Source organism: Peromyscus californicus, unplaced genomic scaffold (genome assembly GCF_007827085.1).
Source record: "Peromyscus californicus insignis strain IS unplaced genomic scaffold, ASM782708v3 Scaffold_13__1_contigs__length_99412109, whole genome shotgun sequence".
NCBI lineage: Eukaryota > Metazoa > Chordata > Mammalia > Rodentia > Cricetidae > Peromyscus > Peromyscus californicus.
The window spans coordinates 68,628,178-68,647,280 of record NW_026294424.1 but is presented as its reverse complement, the minus strand read 5'-3'; the positions used below and the strand labels follow the sequence as shown (position 1 = coordinate 68,647,280).

At 42.4% G+C, this 19,103-nt stretch overlaps 2 protein-coding genes across 2 annotated transcripts in view; one reads left to right on the top strand and one right to left on the bottom strand.

Moving 5' to 3' along the window:
• Positions 1-19,103, top strand: part of Chic2 (cysteine rich hydrophobic domain 2) — a 50,496-nt gene that overhangs the window by 3,792 nt on the left and 27,601 nt on the right. The window contains exons 2-3 of the mRNA XM_052735176.1: positions 16,600-16,654; positions 16,921-17,076. Coding sequence (XP_052591136.1) covers positions 16,600-16,654; positions 16,921-17,076 — 211 coding nt within the window. The remainder of the gene's footprint in view (positions 1-16,599; positions 16,655-16,920; positions 17,077-19,103) is intronic.
• Positions 9,205-10,487, bottom strand: LOC128108534 (60S ribosomal protein L29-like). The gene has a single exon (XM_052735175.1). It carries the CDS (start codon positions 9,812-9,814, stop codon positions 9,266-9,268), a length of 549 nt encoding a protein of 182 aa, XP_052591135.1. The 5' UTR covers positions 9,815-10,487; the 3' UTR covers positions 9,205-9,265.

The following is a 19,103-nucleotide window of genomic DNA, read 5'->3' as shown; positions in this document are numbered from 1 at the left end:
GTGTCATTGTTAATCCAGGCCAGACTCAAAAGATTCAGATCTACGTGTATGCTCGCTTTTGCAGTTGAGTATTTCCAGTTTTTAAAATTACTTATTTTTATTTTATATGCATTGAATTACCTGCATATATGTCTGTGTAAGGGTGTCAAGTCCCCTAGAACTGGAGTTACAGACAGTTGTAAGCTGCCATGTGGATGCTGGGAATTGAATCCAGGTTTTCTGGAAAAGCAGCCAATGCTTTTAATCACTGAGCTGTCTCTCCAGCCCCTATTTCTATTTTTTTAAAGTTAATAAGCTTACTGTTACTCCTAGGAATCTTTATTTTCTTGTGATATGTTTTTTTCTTGATATTTTAGGTTGTAGCTTGAGTTTTCCTGCCTGGCCCACAGTCAGGACAAATCTCTCTCACCTGCTAGTCCCACAGCCACTCAAACCCGACCAAGTAAACACAGAGACTTATATTGCTTACAAACTGTATGGCCATGGCAGGCTTCTTGCTAACTGTTCTTACAGCTTAAATTAATCCATTTCTATAAATCTATACCTTGCCACATGACTCGTGGCTTACCGGCATCTTCATATGCTGTTTCTCATCATGGCGGCTGGCAGTGTCTCTCTGACTCAGCCTTCCACTTCCCAGCTTTATTCTCCTCCTTGTCCCGCCTACACTTCCTGCCTGGCCACTGACCAATCAGTGATTTATTTACTGACCGATCAGCAACACATTTGCCATACAGAACATCCCACAGCACTTCCCCCTTTTTTTTTTCAAAAAGGAAGGTTTTAACCTTAACAAAGTAAAATTACATATAATTTGGGAATTTGGGCGTAGCTTCTTTTACTACTTCCTGCTGGAGGGGGACGCTGTATCTTATGGGGAAACAAAGAAAATTTTAGGATTATGGAATAGTCCATGAGGCTGTATCGTCTGAGCCAGTTGCCTTCAAACCGTTCTGGATGTTGGATCATCTGGGCCATGGTTTCATCGGAGACCTTTCAGGGGGTCTTGGCTGGTCAAACCTGATGTATCTTAATCTTGAACAAATCCATAGCCTCTGGCTTTCTGTGGAAACAAAAGAGACTCTTTTCCAAAGCAACATATCCTTATATCCAAATTTTGAAGTCAAGGTACCTTTAAAGTATACATTTTGACATAACTCAACAGCTTTTACAATCTAATGTTTTTCTGCAGTTAAAAGTCCCAAAGACAACACAATCCAGATTCTCTGTGTAATACTCATCTTTACGTGGCTTATTTTTTATATTAATATTACTGTCTCTTTAAAGACTTTATTTTTAAAACTATGTATTTGTTTATATAACTTTATATATCACCTTTTTTGTCTCTTTCAAGCCTACGTATATTTTACACACACTGTAAACTATTACATCTGAATCTGTCTTATTGTGAATCTGTTGCTTTAAACTGCAGCAGCTGTGGCTGCTGGCTCCGCCCACCTCAGCTTCCCAACATGGCTACGTTTACCACCAGCTCTGGGAGCTATGTGGGTCTATGCTTTTATCCAAATAGCGTGTAGTCCAGAAACCTCCCCTTTTGCTCTGCACCAGCAAAGGCTAAATCCACCATGCAGCTTAATGTGCCATTTGCAGAGGCCTCATTCCCGCCACAGTAACTCAAACCGGCAGCTGCCGCTCATTTGAGAGAGACAATTAGGAACTGTTTTTAGCTCCGTTTTAGAAGATTTTTTTCTCAGTTTTTAGGTGGAAACTCTTGCCACCACGTTGGACGCCAAATGTAGATGTATCCAACCTTCTTATTAAATAATAAACACAGAACCAATGCAAAGAAGAAAGCCAAGAGGTCAGAGCTAAGAGCTAAAACCTTACCCTTCCTCCTGCGGTGGTCCTACCTCTCCGAACCAGAGCTACCCCTGTGTTAAAGTCTTTATATAGAGTTCCTGTCCTGCCTTCTCATTGGTTGTAAACCCAACCACATGACCGCCTCCTCACAGCCTGTCTGTATAGGCCTCCAGGTTTTCCATGATTGGTATTGAGATTAAAGGCATGTGTATCCAATAATGGCTGTATCCCTGAACACACAGAGACTTACCCAGCTCTGCCTACCAAGTGCTGGAATTACAAGCGTACGCTACCACTGCCCTGCTTTCCTATGGCTTGCTAATAGCTCTGACCCCCGGGCAACTTTATTTATTAACATACAAATAATATTTTAATACAAATAAAATATCACCATATTAGGTGAATAGGATTTTTTTCATTGTTAGATTTGCATGTAGCATTTAAGAAAAATTGTGTAGACTCGTATTTTGAAGGAAAATCATATATGGGAGAAGAAAATGAAAATTCCCATGGTTTCATAGTATTTACATTCATGTAATTTGGAAGACTTGAATTACAAAAGTATATTTTCTTTTTTTCTTTGACTTCTTATCATGTAATGAAAATAAAGAGAAAAATGACAAGCGTACTAGATAGTGTGGGTCAGACCTGTTACTATTCCTTTTTATTTGAAGGACGTAAGTATATTTCTTTAGTAGTGGGAAGCAGCCTAACACGACTGATTGCTGCTCCCATACAGCCTTCTTCTCACATCACAGCTAAACAGATGGGTGAGTCCCGAGGAAGCACTGTATCACATAATACATTAGTGTTGACAGTTTACTCCAGCCCATTTCTTTTACACGCTGAAGCACCTTCATTAGGTTGCTTGATGGGACAGAACCACAGGAAAGCCATGTGCCCAGGGTCAGCCATCTTCCAGCCAATCAGGTTGGTGGCCACTCTGACCGTGTTGAAGGGCAGCTTAGGAGCCAGGCAGGGTCTAGGGGCTGGGCCCAGAAACTGTGAAAGGGACATGCAAATGGTGTCCTTTCCTGGATGACGCTGGTTTACAATTTTAAATTTTGTAGTTCTTTATCTCAAAATAAAATATATTGCTAATTTATTGGAGACTTTTATTTTTTTAATCAGTTATTGACTTGGTGTGCATGTGTGTGGGCACATGTGCTCTTGTGGAAGTGAGGATGCCTTCCGTGTGGGTCCTCGTCAAGCTTGGCAGCAGGCATGCTTGCCTGCTGAGCCATCTCTGCAGCCCAACTTTGATTTGTTACAAGGAAGATAACTCTTCTTTTTGTTTGTTCTTTGAGACAAGGTTTCTCTGTGGGACTGTCCTGGAACTCACTCTATAGACCAGGCTGGCCTCGAACCCATAGAGATCTGCCTGCCTCTGCCTCCAGAGTGCTGGGATTAAAGGTGTGCGCCACCACCACCTGACCAGGGAGATAACTCTTATGGAATGTGCTGGTATAAAGGAATTTTTAAAAGTTAAGGAAACTAATTTAAAAGTAATTCGAAGCTTGTATTAGCTGGGTAACCTACCAGTTATCATCATTATTATGTCTTATTCCACACTCATTCTGTATCTGAACCAAAGCCGAGTCTTTCCTAGAGCGGGCCGCAGCTCTGATTTCTAACTTAGGTCCTGCTATCCGTTCATTAAGAAGTCAACTTCAGAAGCCAGGTGTGGTGGCACAGGCCTTTAATCCCAGTACTCAGGCAGAGGCCAGCGGGCAGGTCTCTATGAGATCGAGGCCAGGCTGGTCTGTCTAGTGAGTTCCAGGCCAGCCATGACTAATTATAGAAATCCTGTCTTATAAAAAGAAAGAAGGGTTGGGGATTTAGCTCAGTGGTAGAGCGCTTGCCTAGCCTAGCAAGCGCAAGGCCCTGGGTTGGGTCCTTAGCTCTGGGGGAAAGAGAGAGAGAGAGAGAGAGAGAGAGAGAGAGAGAGAGAGAGAGAGAGAGAGAGAGAACTTCAGCAAAATAAGTTACGCAGGCAGTGAGCTGGCTGAAGGATTCGAAGGGGAGGGAAGCTAAGTGTTCAATAGGACAACAACTACATTTTGATGGGGAGACTTGCTTGAAGAAATGGGAGTTAGCGGGCTCAGTGAGGGGTGGCCCTTATCACACAAGCCTGGCGCCTGGAATTGACCGTGATTCCGCAGAAGTGTCCTCTGACCCCACACATGCACTGTGGCGTGCCTTCCCCATAAAAAAACAAATGAGTGATACGGTAATGAGCTGAGGCGTCAGAGTTTTACTGTAGCGGAACTGGGAAATTTCCATAGGATTTGAATCAGAGTTTGAAGTTAGCTTTGTGCTTACTCAGAGATGTGAAATTGACTAATTTAAGTTTTACATGGCTGGCTAAGAAGAAAACGGGGGCAAGAGAGTGAAAAGTAAATTGTGCCTACTTATTTATGTTGATGAATGGTATTCTAAACAATAACTTAAGACCGCTCTAAAAATACATTTTTGAATTGGAGAGACTCCTGGAGTTTATATTGTTATGCATGTATCCCAGTGGAGGCAGGAAGACCACTGAGATTTGAAGCTGACTAGAGAGGTACTGACTGAGGAAAAAGGTTTGAACTAGCCGTAGCGTGGCTAGTTTAGGTCGTGTGTGCCTCCTTTTGTAGCCTACTCTGACTTGAAGCTCAAGCTAGCCTCCAGCCTCAGCCCCCAGAGTGCTGCTTGAGCCACTGCTCCTAGCAGGCTTTTGGTACATATATAGCTGTCTGAGGTTTTGTTCTCAGCAAGGGTAAGCCTTAACTATAACTTGGAACAGCTGATACTCCTGAGTGTCTGTACACCGCTGTTTCCTGTGTCAGCTTGTTTTGCTCACTTGACCCAGTCAGACTCAGGAGGGAAGGCTAGGGCACTTACATGTGTTTATGAGGCAGGATCTTGATGGGCAGGTCTTGAACTCCTGGCCTGGGCATGCTCATTTAGCTTTAGCCTCCCCAGTGGTTGGGAGTAGGCATATCCCATCATGCCCTTCTCTAAGCATTTCTTTTCTAATGAGACTTGGTGTTTCTTCTATCAGACATATTTCATATGTAATGGGTGGTGCTGTGGAAAGACTGGTTCTTGACATCAGTCATAACGGTTTCAACTCTTGGATACTTCTAACTAACCATAGATGAACTTTTCTGAATTTCACTTTTCTCACCTGCAAAAGGAGATAATACCTGCTTTGGAGGTTAGGTATGAGACTCCGAAATACAACTTTAATTTTATGACCTGGACCCATCATAAGCATTCAACAAATTCTTATTTATCACGATTTGATTTTTATCCCTATGTACACATTTTGTGGTTAATTTTTACTATTTGAAAAGAAAAAATAAGTCCAAAATGTGATACATTACTTCCCTGCTTTATTTGTGCTTTTGGGTTTTTTTTTTTTTTTTTTTTTTTTTTGGTTTTTCGAGACAGGGTTTCTCTGTGTAGCTTTGCGCCTTTCCTGGAACTCGCTTTGGAGATCAGGCTGGCCTCGAACTCACAGAGATCCGCCTGGCTCTGCCTCCCGAGTGCTGGGATTAAAGGCGTGCGCCACCACCGCCCGGCTGCTTTTGGGGTTTTTGAGGCAGGGTCTCTGTAGCTCTGGCTCTCTTGGAACTCTGTAGACAGACACCCCACCCCCCACCCCCCAAGGGGGAGTAGTGGTTTAGGTGTGTGCCAGCAGGCCTGGCTGTATTTTCTACTTTAAAACAAGACCTTGAGCATAAATCAGATAGTCAAATTTTCTAAAGGACTGTTTACTAAAAGAAGGCCTTATCAGAAGGGTCCCTGAGGTTGGTTGTGTTGGCTTGAGACCCACCCTCCTGAGTGGCACTTTTCTTCAGTCTCATGTGTAGACGGCTCCTTTCTATTACCTTCCTTCCACCTCCCTAAACTGGTGTACTTCAAGTGAAACAATCGATCTTAGACTGCATAGAGTAAAAAGTTTATTCTAGATACTGAATTTAGGTACTAATTTTTGGTTTTGTTTGTTTTTCTAGACAGGGTTTCTCTGTGTAGCCCTGGATGTTCTGGAACTCGCCCTATAGACTAGGCTGGCCTCTGCCTTCCAAGTGCTGGGGTAAAAGTGTGCACTAGCAAGACTGGCTCTAACTAGTTATCAACACCTTATATTTAGCATATTTTGTTTGTTTGTTCTGTTGTTTCCACACCTGGTTTATGTGGCGCTGGGGAGCAGCCCTGGGTTTCATTTACTGTGGATGACAATGACCAATTTGGCTGTGTCTCCAGCTTCACAGGTATTCCTTACATTCAGTGCCAGATGTTAGATGAAGTCCTGAAAGACACGAAGAGTCTTCACAGCTAGTACATGAGTTCTAAATGAGAACGAAAGCAGTGAAGAGTACCGTGATTGACAGTACTGTGATTCGGGAAGATGGTGTTGAGGAAGGATAAAACAGTCTTAGGAAGAACACTTCAAGTCTAGACTCGGAGATGTAAACCCAAATAAGTCTGAAGAAGAGTTATATTACAGCTAGACCATACAGAAAACAGGAGTGTGTGCGTGTTTGATGGAGAGACCAGTGAGCTTAATCAGTTGGGGTTACTTCCAGGGTTGTGAATAAAAGGCTGTCTACAGGAGCACACTCAGTGTGCCGTGGTGGCTCCACTACTGAGGAAAATGTTAGAGTGAAATTGAAGAGACTGTTGCAGTCATCTAGGTGAAGCATGAGAGTGGCCTGGCTGGGTTCGTGGTCCCTAGGTAAAGAGGTGTTACAGTTCTAGGTCTAAAACATCAAATTTGACAACTTTCCCATAAGATATGGGAAAACAGAGCAACGACTGATCTTTACTTGGTAAATGTGGTTCCTTTGGTTGATTTGGTGTGATTTTGGCTCTGTGATGGATGAGGTCAAAGAACTGGGTCTGCCCTTGCTGAGCTGATTGGGGACTATTTTTAATGACATATCTGGACCTCTTGTTGCCATGGGCAGCTAATATGCCAAGAGAGCAGCCTTTGCCAGGTTGTAGAGGAGCTTCCTCATGACATTTGTGGAATGATATTCTTTACTACAATATGTGTGGTGTTTGACAACTATTCATTTCTTAGATTTCAGGAAAAGATCTACGTTTAAAGCTGACTTGGGAGTACCAAGGGCTGAAATGTTCTAATGGGTCCTGAAAAAAGTTCTTCTTATTTTTTAAGTTCTTCCATGTAGCTTACTTAGGGTAGAGTTGGCTAGACTTTGATATAACTTTCCTTTTTCCCTTGTGTTGATCACAGGTACATAACAAAGTTTCCCTGGGCTGGAATTCATTTTGTGGTTCCGACTGGCCTTAAACCTGCAGCACCCTCCTGCCTCGGCCTCCTTAGTGCTGGCATTGTAGGTGTGGGCTACTCTGCCTGCCAAGTGCCTCCTGTTTTCTTTTTACTTGCATTGTGGTTATTTATGGTGAAGTCTGGCTTTGGTCAGTGAAGGATTTCTTACATTATTCAGCCTTCTTTCTCTGCCTTTTTATAGTAGGAAATGTTACTTACAGTTACTGTTTTTGGTGGCCTATTGTGTTAGTAAGCTTTCCATTACTGTAACAAAATGCCTGGAGTTATTAACTTAGTAAGTGTAAATTAACTTACAAAGTTTTATTTTGGCCTAGAGTTTTGAGATTTCATGCACACTTACATGTACATGCACACTCACCCATGCAGAGGGTGTGGAGAGGGAGGAGAAGGGAAGGACTGATACTAAAAGTGTGCTCTCTACCAGCGGTCCTCTTGTTGCTCTTCTAGGGGACGTGGCTCGATTCCCAGCACCCACGTGGCAGCTCACAACTGGCTGCATGGCACTCCAGTCTCAGGGAATGCAGTGTCTCTGGCCTCTAAACAACAGGCACACACCCAGTACATAGACTGTGTGCAGACCAAGCACCCATACACCTAAACTAAACTACCAAAACCAGCTTTTGCTTTTAGTTTAGTGAATGAGATTATAACTCCATAGACCTGAACGAATCTAAACATGGTCCAGAATATGGTCACAGAGTGAAAATTGTTAGACTTGTCTCCACTGCAGGGGTTTGTGTCTTCTGGTAGAGTACACTGTTAGTGTCAGGTCTACCCCCCCCATCTGTCTCTGTTTCTCTCTCTCTCTCTCTCTCTCTCTCTCTCTCTCTCTCTCTCTCTCTCTCTCTCTCTCTCGTGTGTGTGTGTGTGTGTGTGTGTGTGTGTGTGTGTGTGTGTGTGTGTTTCCCCATGTCCGACTGCAAGGGTTTATATCTTCTTTCAGTCCTTGTTGAGCTGTATTGATACTCACATATTGAGATGGCTGGTAAATTAAAGCATGTTTTATAGACAGCAGGGTCTGTTAATTTCTTCCATAATTATGATTTCATCTCCAAAAATAGCTAAAAATCTGATTCCATTGAGTTCAAAATGCAACATTAGGAAAAATGTTCTGTCTTCATTTACTGTCTGTATAACCCATGTGTTTAGTTTGTGTCTGAAATTTCTCGTTCCTATGTGCACAGGTCTTGTCATAGCTATGGGAGGTAAAATTCTGTGACTCTGGGTTCCTACAGTTTGGCTGTCTAAGAGGAGTGTCAGATTAGTTTCCCTTATCCAAAACTGAATTCAGAATACTCTGTTCAAAGCAGCTTCCTGTTCTCAGTTGATGATAGACCCAGCATTGGTTTTATTTAGACTAAAATAAAAAAAAAATCTTTGCAAGATTTAATTGTGTGTGCATGCGTGTGTGTGTGTGTGTGTGTGTGTGTGTGTGTGTGTGTGTGTCTGTCTGTCTGTCTGTCTGTCTGTGTCTATGAGTGTCTGCCATGAATATGTGTGTACCCGAAGAGGCTAGAAGAGGGTGTTGGATCCTCTGGAGTGGCAGTTATTAGTCACTGGCTGTGGGTGCTTATTCTAGTTTGTTCTTTGTTGCTGTGATAAAAAAAAAAAACAAAAAACCATGACCGAAGCAACTCAGAGGGGAAAAGAATTATTTGGTTTACAAGTTAGAGTCTATCTTCTAGGAAAGCTGAGGCAGGAACCTGGAGGCAGAAACTGAAACAGAGACCGTGGAAGAATGCTCTTTACTGGCTTGCTCAGCCTGCTCTCTTACATAATCCAGGACCACCTGCCTAGGGATGGCACTGCCCACATCACTACTGAGCCCTCCCACATTAATCATTAATGAAGAAATGCTCCACAGGCTTGCCTACAGACCAATCTGATGGGTGGCATTTTCTCAGTTGAGCTTTCTTCTTCCCAGATGACACTAGCTTGTGTCAAATTTACAGAAACTAGCCAGCACAGTGTCCTATAGACAAAAATTTGGACACCTTAGAAGTCTTTCTCTGTATCCATTGTGTCAAGCAACCCATTAGTTCTGTCTTTTTTTTTTTTTTTTTTTTTTAACAGATCCTGCCTCAAGTTTATTTGTAAAAACAGCATGGGGTCCTGATCATCTGCAAATAGTGTGTAGGTGTGTCACACCAGTCCATCTGTCTGGCAGACAGAAACCTTTTCTATGGGTTTCTGGGTACCTTTGGGAGCCTGAGCTGGAACTGAGGCCTCTGCCTTGGTTTGAGCCTTGGGCTTTGGCTGGCAGAGCCTACGACCCTTGGCCATGTAGCTTCTAATCTGCTTCCCGAGCTTGGGGTGAGCGATGAAAGCGAGATGGCTGAGCTTGTGGCTGGGGCCCTTTGGCATCTTGGGCTTAACCGACTTGGGCTTCACAAGGGCCTTGATGGCCTCTGCACGCGCACTCACTGCCTTTGCGTTGTTGGCCTGCATCTTCTTCAGGCCTTTCTTGTTGTGCTTCTTGGCAAAGTGCATGTTCCTCAGGAACTTGGGGTCCACCCCCGTAAGAGATTCGTATCTTTGTGACCGGGGTTTCTTGATACCATTTCTGTGCCATTTTCGAGATTGGTTGTGTGTGGTGTGGTTCTTGGACTTGGCCATGTCGGAATGGTAACCTGCGGCTCCCGAAGCGCCTGGGACCGGAAGAGAAAGAGAGTAGTTCTGTCTTTGAAACATGACTTTCTGTGTATTCCCCTTGTTCTTGTGCCTTAGACTTCCTATTTTTTCCTTTTCCACTCCTTGCCTTTTCCCCCTTTACAGCCCCACTGGCAGGCACATCTGCATCATAGTTGCATCACAGTACAGATTTCAGCTGTCTCTCCTTATCAGCTACCTGGCACCTCATCTCCTTTACAGTCCTGTAGCTGGAAGTTTCTCTGGTCCTGCCCGGCTCTGTGGTCGGACGAATCCCTCCCACGTGTGTCCCTCAGCTTCTTGGTCCCAAGTAAACACACAGAGGCTTATATCATTTACAAACTGTATGGCCTGTTGGCTCAGGCTCCTCACTGGCTCGCTCCTACAACTTAACTCAGCCCATTTCTGTGCATCTGTGCTTTACCACGTGGCTTCGTGGCTTCCCAGTGCTTTCACATCTTCGTTCTCCTGGTGGCGGCTCGCAGAGTCTGCCCCGCTCTCCTTTTCTTCTCTCTCCAGTCGGAATGTACCGCCTCACCTTGTTCTGCCTCTCCATTGGCCTAACAGCTTTATTTATCAACCAGTCAGAGCAGCGCATGTTCACAGCGGATAGAAAGACATCCCACAGCTGTAGCATGAATCTTTTTTTTTAAATTTTATTTGTTTGTTTGTTTGTTTATTTATTTATGGTTTTTCGAGACAGGGTTTCTCTGTGTAGCTTTGCGCCTTTCCTGGATCTCACTCTGTAGCCCAGGCTAGCCTCGAACTCACAGAGATCTGCCTGGCTCTGCCTCCCGAGTGCTGGGATTAAAGGCGTGCGCCACCACCGCCCGGCTGTAGCATGAATCTTAAAAGTTCTTATTAATAAAAACAAACCTGAGGCCAGGTATTGGGGTGAATGCTGGAAGATCAGAGAAGCAGAACAAGCCACAGCTACCTCACCTTGCCAGTTCCTCAGCTGATCCTGTTTCCTCAGACTGGAAACCTCTAAGTCCTTATCCAAAATAGGTCTCAGCTGAACTGGTGCTCAAAAGCCTAAAAGCTTAACCAGCCAAAATCTTAGCCAGCCAAATGCTTCTAGTTCCTGGTCTTCATGCCTTATATACCTTTCTGCTATCTGCTATTATCCTGGGATTAAAGGCTGGCTTTCTGGGATTAAAGGCGTGAGTCACCATGCTTGGCTATATCCTTGAACACATGGATTTCTACCTCTGGAATGCTAGGATTAAAGGCGTGTGCTACCACTGCCTATCCTCTATGTTTAATATTGTGGCTGTCCTGTTCTCTGACCCCAGATAAGTTTATTCGGGTGCACAATATTTTTGGGGAACATAATACTACCACACACAGCAGAGCCCTTTCTATGGCTGCAAGCCTCTCCCTGACCTAGCCTACCCTGTGGATAGCCTCTGACTCTTCCTTCTGCTCCCTTACCCTATTCTAGTTACACTGAATTCTAGTTTCCTTTCCATTTCCATTATTCTAGGTGTGTTTCTGACCTATGCCCTTTGTACTGGCTGGCTCCTCTTTATGGATACTTGCATCTAATACCCAGAACCTAGGTCCTTCTCATCTCAAATCTCTGTCAGTTAGAGGTGTATCCTCCTGCTTAAAGTCAGAACATTTCATCTTCTCCTTACCCTGTGCTACGTTTTTCTTTTTTCATAATTGTTTTCTGTCAGAACATGAATTAGCAGGACATGCTACAGTATAAATTTATTTATTTGCAACCAGGATTTGCTATGTAGCTGGCCTCACACCTCAAGTCCTCCCACTTCAGCTGTCTAAATTCTGGGCCTACTGCAGGCATGTACCGCTACACCTCACTCTAGAATATAAACTTGTTGTAAAGAGAGAAACCTTCAGTAACATTTCCCACATTATAGCAACTGTTCTAAGTGTAAATTGAACCCTTAAATCTTGCATTTTTTTTTTTTTAATTTGAGGAGCTGGGTATGGTGGTGTACGCCTTTACTTATTTATTTTTATGTGCATTAGTGTTATGTGCATTGATGTCAGGTCCCCTGGAACTGGAATTACAGATAGTTGTGAGCTGCCATGTGGGTGGGTGCTGCGAATTGAACCTGGGTCCTCTGGAAGAACAGTCAGTGCTCTTAACCACGGAGCCATCTCTCCAGCCCCCAGTGTTTGCCTTTAATCTCAGCACTTAGGGAGCAGAGGCAGGAGAATCTGAGTTCAAAATCTGGTCTACATAGGAAACTCCAAGACAGCCAAGGTGCACAAAAACAAAACAAAACAAAACAAACAACATACACACAACAACAACAACAAAACAAAATAAAATTGGGAGAGTTGGGCCCATGAGATAGCTCAGTGTGTAAACATGATTGTTTTCCAAGCCTAGAACCTGAGTTTGATCCCTGGAACCCATGTAAAGGAACTCATGTAAAGGTGGAAGGAGAAACCCCAAAGGTGTCCCCTTCTCTCCGTATGAGCTCTGTGGCACATCTGTGCCCAAGAACACACACTGTCTTTGTTAGAGTTTCTAGTGCTGTGATGAAACACCGTGACCAAAGCAATCCGGAGAGGAAAGGGTTTATTCAGCTTACATTTCTACATCACAGTTCATCATTGAAGGAAGTTGGGACAGAAACTCAAACAGGGCAGGGACCTGGAGGCAGGAGCTGATGCAGAAGCATACTGCTTACTGGCTTGTTCCTCATGGCTTGCTTAGCCTGCTTTCTTATAGAACCCAGGGGTGGCACCACCCACTATGGGCTAGACCTTTCCCCATCAATCATTAAGAAAATGCCCTACAGCCAGATCTTACATGTGGGAGACCAGCTCCCACATTTATTTACCCCAGGGACTCTCAAGGAGAGAGAGATAAGAGACTTGGATAGAAGGATAGATGGGAGAGAAACAGAAACTCAGGATAGCCTCGGGAGGGCCTGGATCCTAACCCACCAGCCCAGAACTTTATTCCAAAGGGCTTTTTATAACAATGCCAAGGGGTGAGGCAAGAAGACCTCCCCCTGCTAGATACAGCCAAGTGTAGACCCTTCCAAACACCTGGCACTCAGGCCTGTGGACCAATCATCCTCTTATGCAGGCCTGCTGGGTAAAGCCACTAGAAACCTTGGTGGGCTCCAACACTTACGGAGGCATTTTCTCAATGAGAAATAATTTTCAGATAATTATTTCAGATAATTCTAGCTTGTATCAGGTTGACATAAAACTAGCCAGCACACACACACTGTACACACACACAATAATAAAGTTTAAAAATGAGGGGGAGGGATTGAGATAGGAGGCTTACTAGTTCCATGCCATACTGACCTGTATAGTGAGTCACCATATTTTTTTTAATAAATAAAATAAAACTAGAGATGGCACTGGGATGAAAGTGATTGCCAGGGCTCTGGATGTCATCCTTAGCACTGTACAAACTAAAAACTTAGGATAGCACAACATTAGCTCTTGGGTCTGCTTTTATCTGAGACAAATAAAATTGCAGGGAACGTTTACTTCTCTGATAATATGATGAATTGATATTGTAACCAGGATTAGAATTCCGGCATTCCCTTTGCATTGTGTTACTCTTCCAGCTGCGCCACATTAGCTTTTTGTACTTGGCAGTTACCAAGTCTTACCTAAGTGGATTGCTGGCTGAGTGCTCACCATTTCAGTTGTCAGCCTGCTGGTAATGCTTGGCTTTCTTGAAATCAGCATGCTTTCCATACCCCATTTCCTACAGTCTACCTGACCTCGAGGGGCTTTAGGGATGGAGGACCGGAGGGAGGGCTCATCGGTTAAGAGGACTTGTTGCTCTTTACGGAGGACCTGGGTTCAGTTCCCAGCATTCACGTGGTGACTCACAACCATCCCTAGCTCCCGGTTCAGGTGATCTGAGACCCTCTTCAGAACCCCTTGGGCACCATGCACATACATGGTGTGCAGGCATACATGCAGGCAAAACACTCAGAAACATAAAATAAGTAAATCTTCTAAAAACACAAAACTATGGGGAGATGTGGAAGGGTCTTAGCTTACTTAACAGCAACATAAAAAGAGCACTTGCGTGTAATCATTGGACACAAATGGGACTTCAGCATCTGTGTGTGAGCATGCTTGTGACTCAGGCTGCAAGGGGAGCAAAGACTGGAGAATCGGGGGAACTTTCTTACACCAGACTAGCAGAGAAAGAGCAAACCCCGGGTTCAGGAAGAAGGACGCTGCTGCCTCAGAAGAATAGGTAGTCACAGAGACACATACATACAAATAAGCAGTAAAACCCCCAAACCAAAGGGGGGGGGGGAGGAAAGAGATGGGGAGGGAGAGAGGGAGAGAGGAAGGAGAGAGGGAGAGAGGGAGAGAGACAGAGACCCCGTCAAACAGAAACTTAAAATACACTTATTTGTTTGTTTTTGGTTGGTGGGTTTTGTTGTTGTTGTTTGTTTTAAGACAGGTTCTCATGTAGCTTGGGCAGACAATGAACTCCCTCTGTAGCTGAAGGCGACCTTGAATTCCTGGTCTTTCTGTCACCACTTCCTGAGTTCTGGCATTCGGATGTGTGCCACCACACCTAGTTTATGTAGTGCTAGGGATTAAACTCAGAGCTAAATGTATGCTAGGCAACTTCATGAATGTTACTAACTGAGCTACATTTTCAGCCCTGAAATACACTCTAAAGCTACTAGAATTATCTCTAAATATAGGCATGTCTCTTGTACATACATTTCCTTATTCTGTCTTAAAAACAAAACTCTCGTCTATTTTTTCTTAATATTTTATTTTTTTCTAATTATAAAGAAAGGCATACAGATTACTTAAAAATCGGGAAGTTGTATTTCCCAATGAAGCAGAAAATGAAACTTAGGATTATTAAGATACAAAAGGGCTCATGTTTTGTGTAATTGTTCCTGGGTTTTGTTTTTTTTCTTTCTATTTTTTTGGTGTGTGTTTTTGTGTATTGTGTGTGTTGTATGTACTTTTAAAATGGAGTGTACAGTGTGCCTTTGAGTGTCTGTGTGCATGCTTGTGTGTTATATGTACATTTTTATGTAGTGCATGTATGTACACACATGTTGAGGCAAGAGGTTCAGGGGCTGTCTCCTGTATTGCTCTCACTGTGCCTTTATTTTCTGAGCTGGAAACTCACTGAACCAAAGCTCATGAGCTTCCTCCTGTCTTCCCCCAGTGCTGTGTTTACGGGTGCTGGGCCTGGCTTTTTATGTGTGCTCTGGGGATCCAGACTCAGGCTCATGTCCTATCCCTAGTCTTTCAATTTAGTCTTAAATACTAACAGATTTTATTAGAGAAGTCATGGAAAACATGAAAGTAAAAAAATGCCATCCATAATCTTCATTATCTGGGATTAACTACCATTAGTATTTGGATGGATTTGATTTTTGTTTTCATATGTCAATAATTACATTAAAATTTAGGCAATAGTATTTTAGTTTTTTTTTTTTTTTCATTAAGAATTATATTGGGAGCATTTGCCACTATCATTATGGGATCTTAAAAATATGAAAGATGAGGCTTTATTAGATTATTAAAAAAACACTTAAGGGGATTTAAGCAGTAAATTTAAGATTTTATTTAAGAATGATTTGGGGGATGGGGCTGGAGAGATGGCTCAGCAGTTAGGAGCATTGGCTGCTCTTCAGAGGACCCAGGTTCAATTCCTAGCACCTCAACATGGCAGCTCAAGCTGTCTCTAACTTCCAGGGCATCTGACACGCTCACACAGACATACATACAGGCAAAACCACCAATGCACATAAAATTAAAAAATAAATAAAAAAAATGCTTTGGGGACTAGGAGGGACAGAGCTCTGCCATCATACAGCCGGACTTCAGGGTTCTGCTGTTTTTCTCTGTACTGTCTTCTGCTCCCTGGTCTAATGCCCTGTCATGGTGATTTGTTTACTTGATCATTCCAGCTTCTGCTGTTGTAGTGTGAACTGCTGACTACTTCTGCTTCACTTGACAATTTCTGCTTTCTACTGTCTGCTGTTTATTCTTGACTATCTGGCTTCCCAATTTCACTGTATCTTGACTTGAACTCAAGTCCTTTTTGTGTATTTCAGCCCTTACCCATGAAACCATCTATTTAATAATGTCTTATATTCAGATATGACAAGAGAAAAAGAAAACCTGTCTGGGTTGCACAGCCCTGTTGGGTCCTACCTAGGCAGTCCTGGGCTTAAGTGATCTTAAAGCAAATGCCCATTTGTGTGCTCACTGTCCAGAGTACAGAGGTCCTAGTCAGTTGTACAAGTACTGGGCTTGCTTCTTGTCTAGTGTATGTGGTTTTAGCTGTAATACATTATTAGATGTATAATTAATATTGTAAAACGCTTCTATCAATTTTCATTCTTAAAAATAGCACTACAACTCGGAAACAAGAAAAATAAACATTGAATAAATATTTTTGGTTAAGAGTGAAATAAATTGAAGCAGTTGGATTCTTGTAATTGGTATTTAAAAGACAAAATGCACTATGAGTTCAAAACAGTGAAAGCTAGAAAATTTGCTGTCTGATTAAAATATGCTTTGATGCTTTTAAGGTATATGTGATAGCTCAAATGAAGTAAACCATCTATTCTTTTACTTATATATTGCTGGTTATTTAACATTGTCCCTCATTACATAAGTTTTGATTCCACTGGAAAAGTCATTGCATGCTATATTTTGTTGCTCATTTTTGATGATTTTTGTCTTAGACCTTCATTCTGTCTTAGACACTCTGTGGAGGGGGTCCACATTCTGTTCCCCCAACCTTTAAGTTGGGTAGTTCAAGCTTTTATGCTGTTCCCACAGTGTCATATAATAACATATCTTTTCTTTTTTGAGAACAGATTTGGACTGAGCAACAAATTTGAATCAGAATTCCCTTCTTCATTAACTGGAAAAGTGAGTGTCTCTTTCTTTCTTTTTTGGGTTTTCAAGACAGGGTTTCTCTGTGTAGCCCAGACTGGCCTCGAACTCAGAGATTGCCTACTTCTGCCTCCCAAGTGCTGGGATTAAAGGTGTGCACTACCACAGCCTGTCGAGTGTCTCTCTTATTGACCTACTGTTTATACATCTCAAATTAGTTTTCCTTAGAAATTAGAAAAATGTGTGCTGAGACTCATTTATCGTCATTCAGCATCTCAGTTACATTTCTTACTTTCCTTTAGGTAGCTCCTGAAGAATTTAAAGCCAGCATCAACAGAGTTAACAGCTGTCTTAGGAAGAATCTTCCTGTTAATGTGCGGTGGTTGCTTTGTGGCTGCCTGTGTTGCTGCTGCACATTAGGCTGCAGTATGTGGCCAGTTATTTGCCTCAGTAAAAGAGTAAGTTGAATTACATCTTTTAATTTATTATAGAAGTGTGAAACAAGTCTTATTTTTACCTGTTTTTTTTCTGTTGAATGATCCACACTGTTCTGAATATTATACAAAAATAATCTTATCTGGTAAAGCAAGATTAGTTAAGTAAATGATCATATATCCAAATGTTATACAATAGCTGTGTAGAAGGTGTTCATAACTTGTATGCATTAGAAATTATGGTCAAAGAAGAATGCACTCTGTCTATGTATGCATTGATTGTGGACTAGAGTGGTGCGGTGTGCAAGGCTACTGGGTTCAGCTCTACCACTTAGCTGTGTGTCTGTGGACATATTTCTTAACCTCTTCAATCTGGTGGAGACGACTGTAAAATGATGATACCTACCTATGATTTGAGTAGAATTGTTGTAAGGATACAATGAAATCTTATTTATAAAGCTCTTAGCTGAACAGTATATGAGAACAGTATATGTCAGCTTCAGTGTTGTTTCAAATACTCAAGAGAAACCGTTTAAAGGAGGAAATCTAGACTTTGGCTCATGGTTTTAGAGATTTTAGTCCATGGACTGCCATGCTAGCTCTATTACTTCTCTGCTTGTCCAAGCAGAAATGTCACAGTGGCCAAGCAGAGCTGCTTGCCTTACAGTTGCCAGGTATCAGAGAGGGAAGAAAGGGACTGGAACAAGATGTAGTCCCTGAGAACAGACCCTACCCATTCCACTGGGTCCCATCTCTAGACATTTGAAACACCTCCCAAAAGGCCATCATAATAAGAATCCATGAGTGGTTTAATCCATTGATTAGGTGATATTCCTTATGATCCAAATCACCTTTCAGTGTACAGGATCTCCCAAGCAAGTGCTCTATATTTTATGTATATGAGTGTTTTGGCTGTATGTATTATATGCACCATGTGTGTCCTGGTGTCTGTGGAGATTAGAAGAGGTTGTCAGATTCCCTGGAGCTAGAGTTACAGGTGCTCATGAGCCTCCATGTGAGTGCTGGAAATTGAACCCTGGTTCTCTGCAAGAGCAGCAGTGTTCCCAACCATTAAGTCACCTCCCTAGTCCCTAACATAGGAACTTTCGGCGGGATACTTCAACCCATAATAGAAGTTGTCAGAAAGGATTTAGTATGAGAGTACCCATAGAGGAAAGAAGATGATTATGGTAAGATAATAGGAAACTCATTTTAATTTTGTACTTTATAGATTCTCTATAATGAATATACACTGACTCTGATTAGGAAAAATAATCCAAAGACTTGATTTTCACTGCTTATAATGAAAAGATTCCAAGATGTTGTTTATAGATATGCCAAAATAATGCAAATTAGGGGGGCTGGAGAGATGGCTCAGAGATTAAGAGCACCGACTGCTCTTCCAGAGGTCCTGAGTTCAATTCCCAGCACCCACGTGGTAGCTCACAACCATCTATAATGAGATCTGGCACCCTCTTCTGTGTACATAATAAATAAATAAATCTTTAGAAAATGCAAATTAAGAGTTGTTTATTTTTTTATTTCTTTAAGACATTGTCTTACTCTGTAGACTTGATTGGCCTGGAACTCACTATGTAGATCAGGCTAGCCTTGAACTAAGAGATCTGCCTGCCTTTGCCTCCCAAATGCTCTAGGCATGTGCCACCATGCCCAACATAGCACCCTTATTGTTATCTTAAAAAATACATATACTTACACATATGAAATTGAAGTAATATTTAGCCATATGTGGTAACTCACGTCTGAAATCTCAGCACTCAAGAGGCTGGGACAGGAGGATTGGAATGCCATGATGTAGTAAGTTAAGGCGAGCCTGGAAAACCAAAAGTGGGGCAGGGAATGGGAGGGCCAGTCAACCAAGTTGCCTTGAATGATTTTCTATGGAAACATTTCATTTTGGTGGCAAATAATGGCAAGGAAATGAAAGAAACCACATAGAATTTATTACTTGATTTCCATTATAAAATTAGGGATATACTCTACTGAAAAATTTGAGCTAATATATTTTATTGATAGAATGGACATGATGC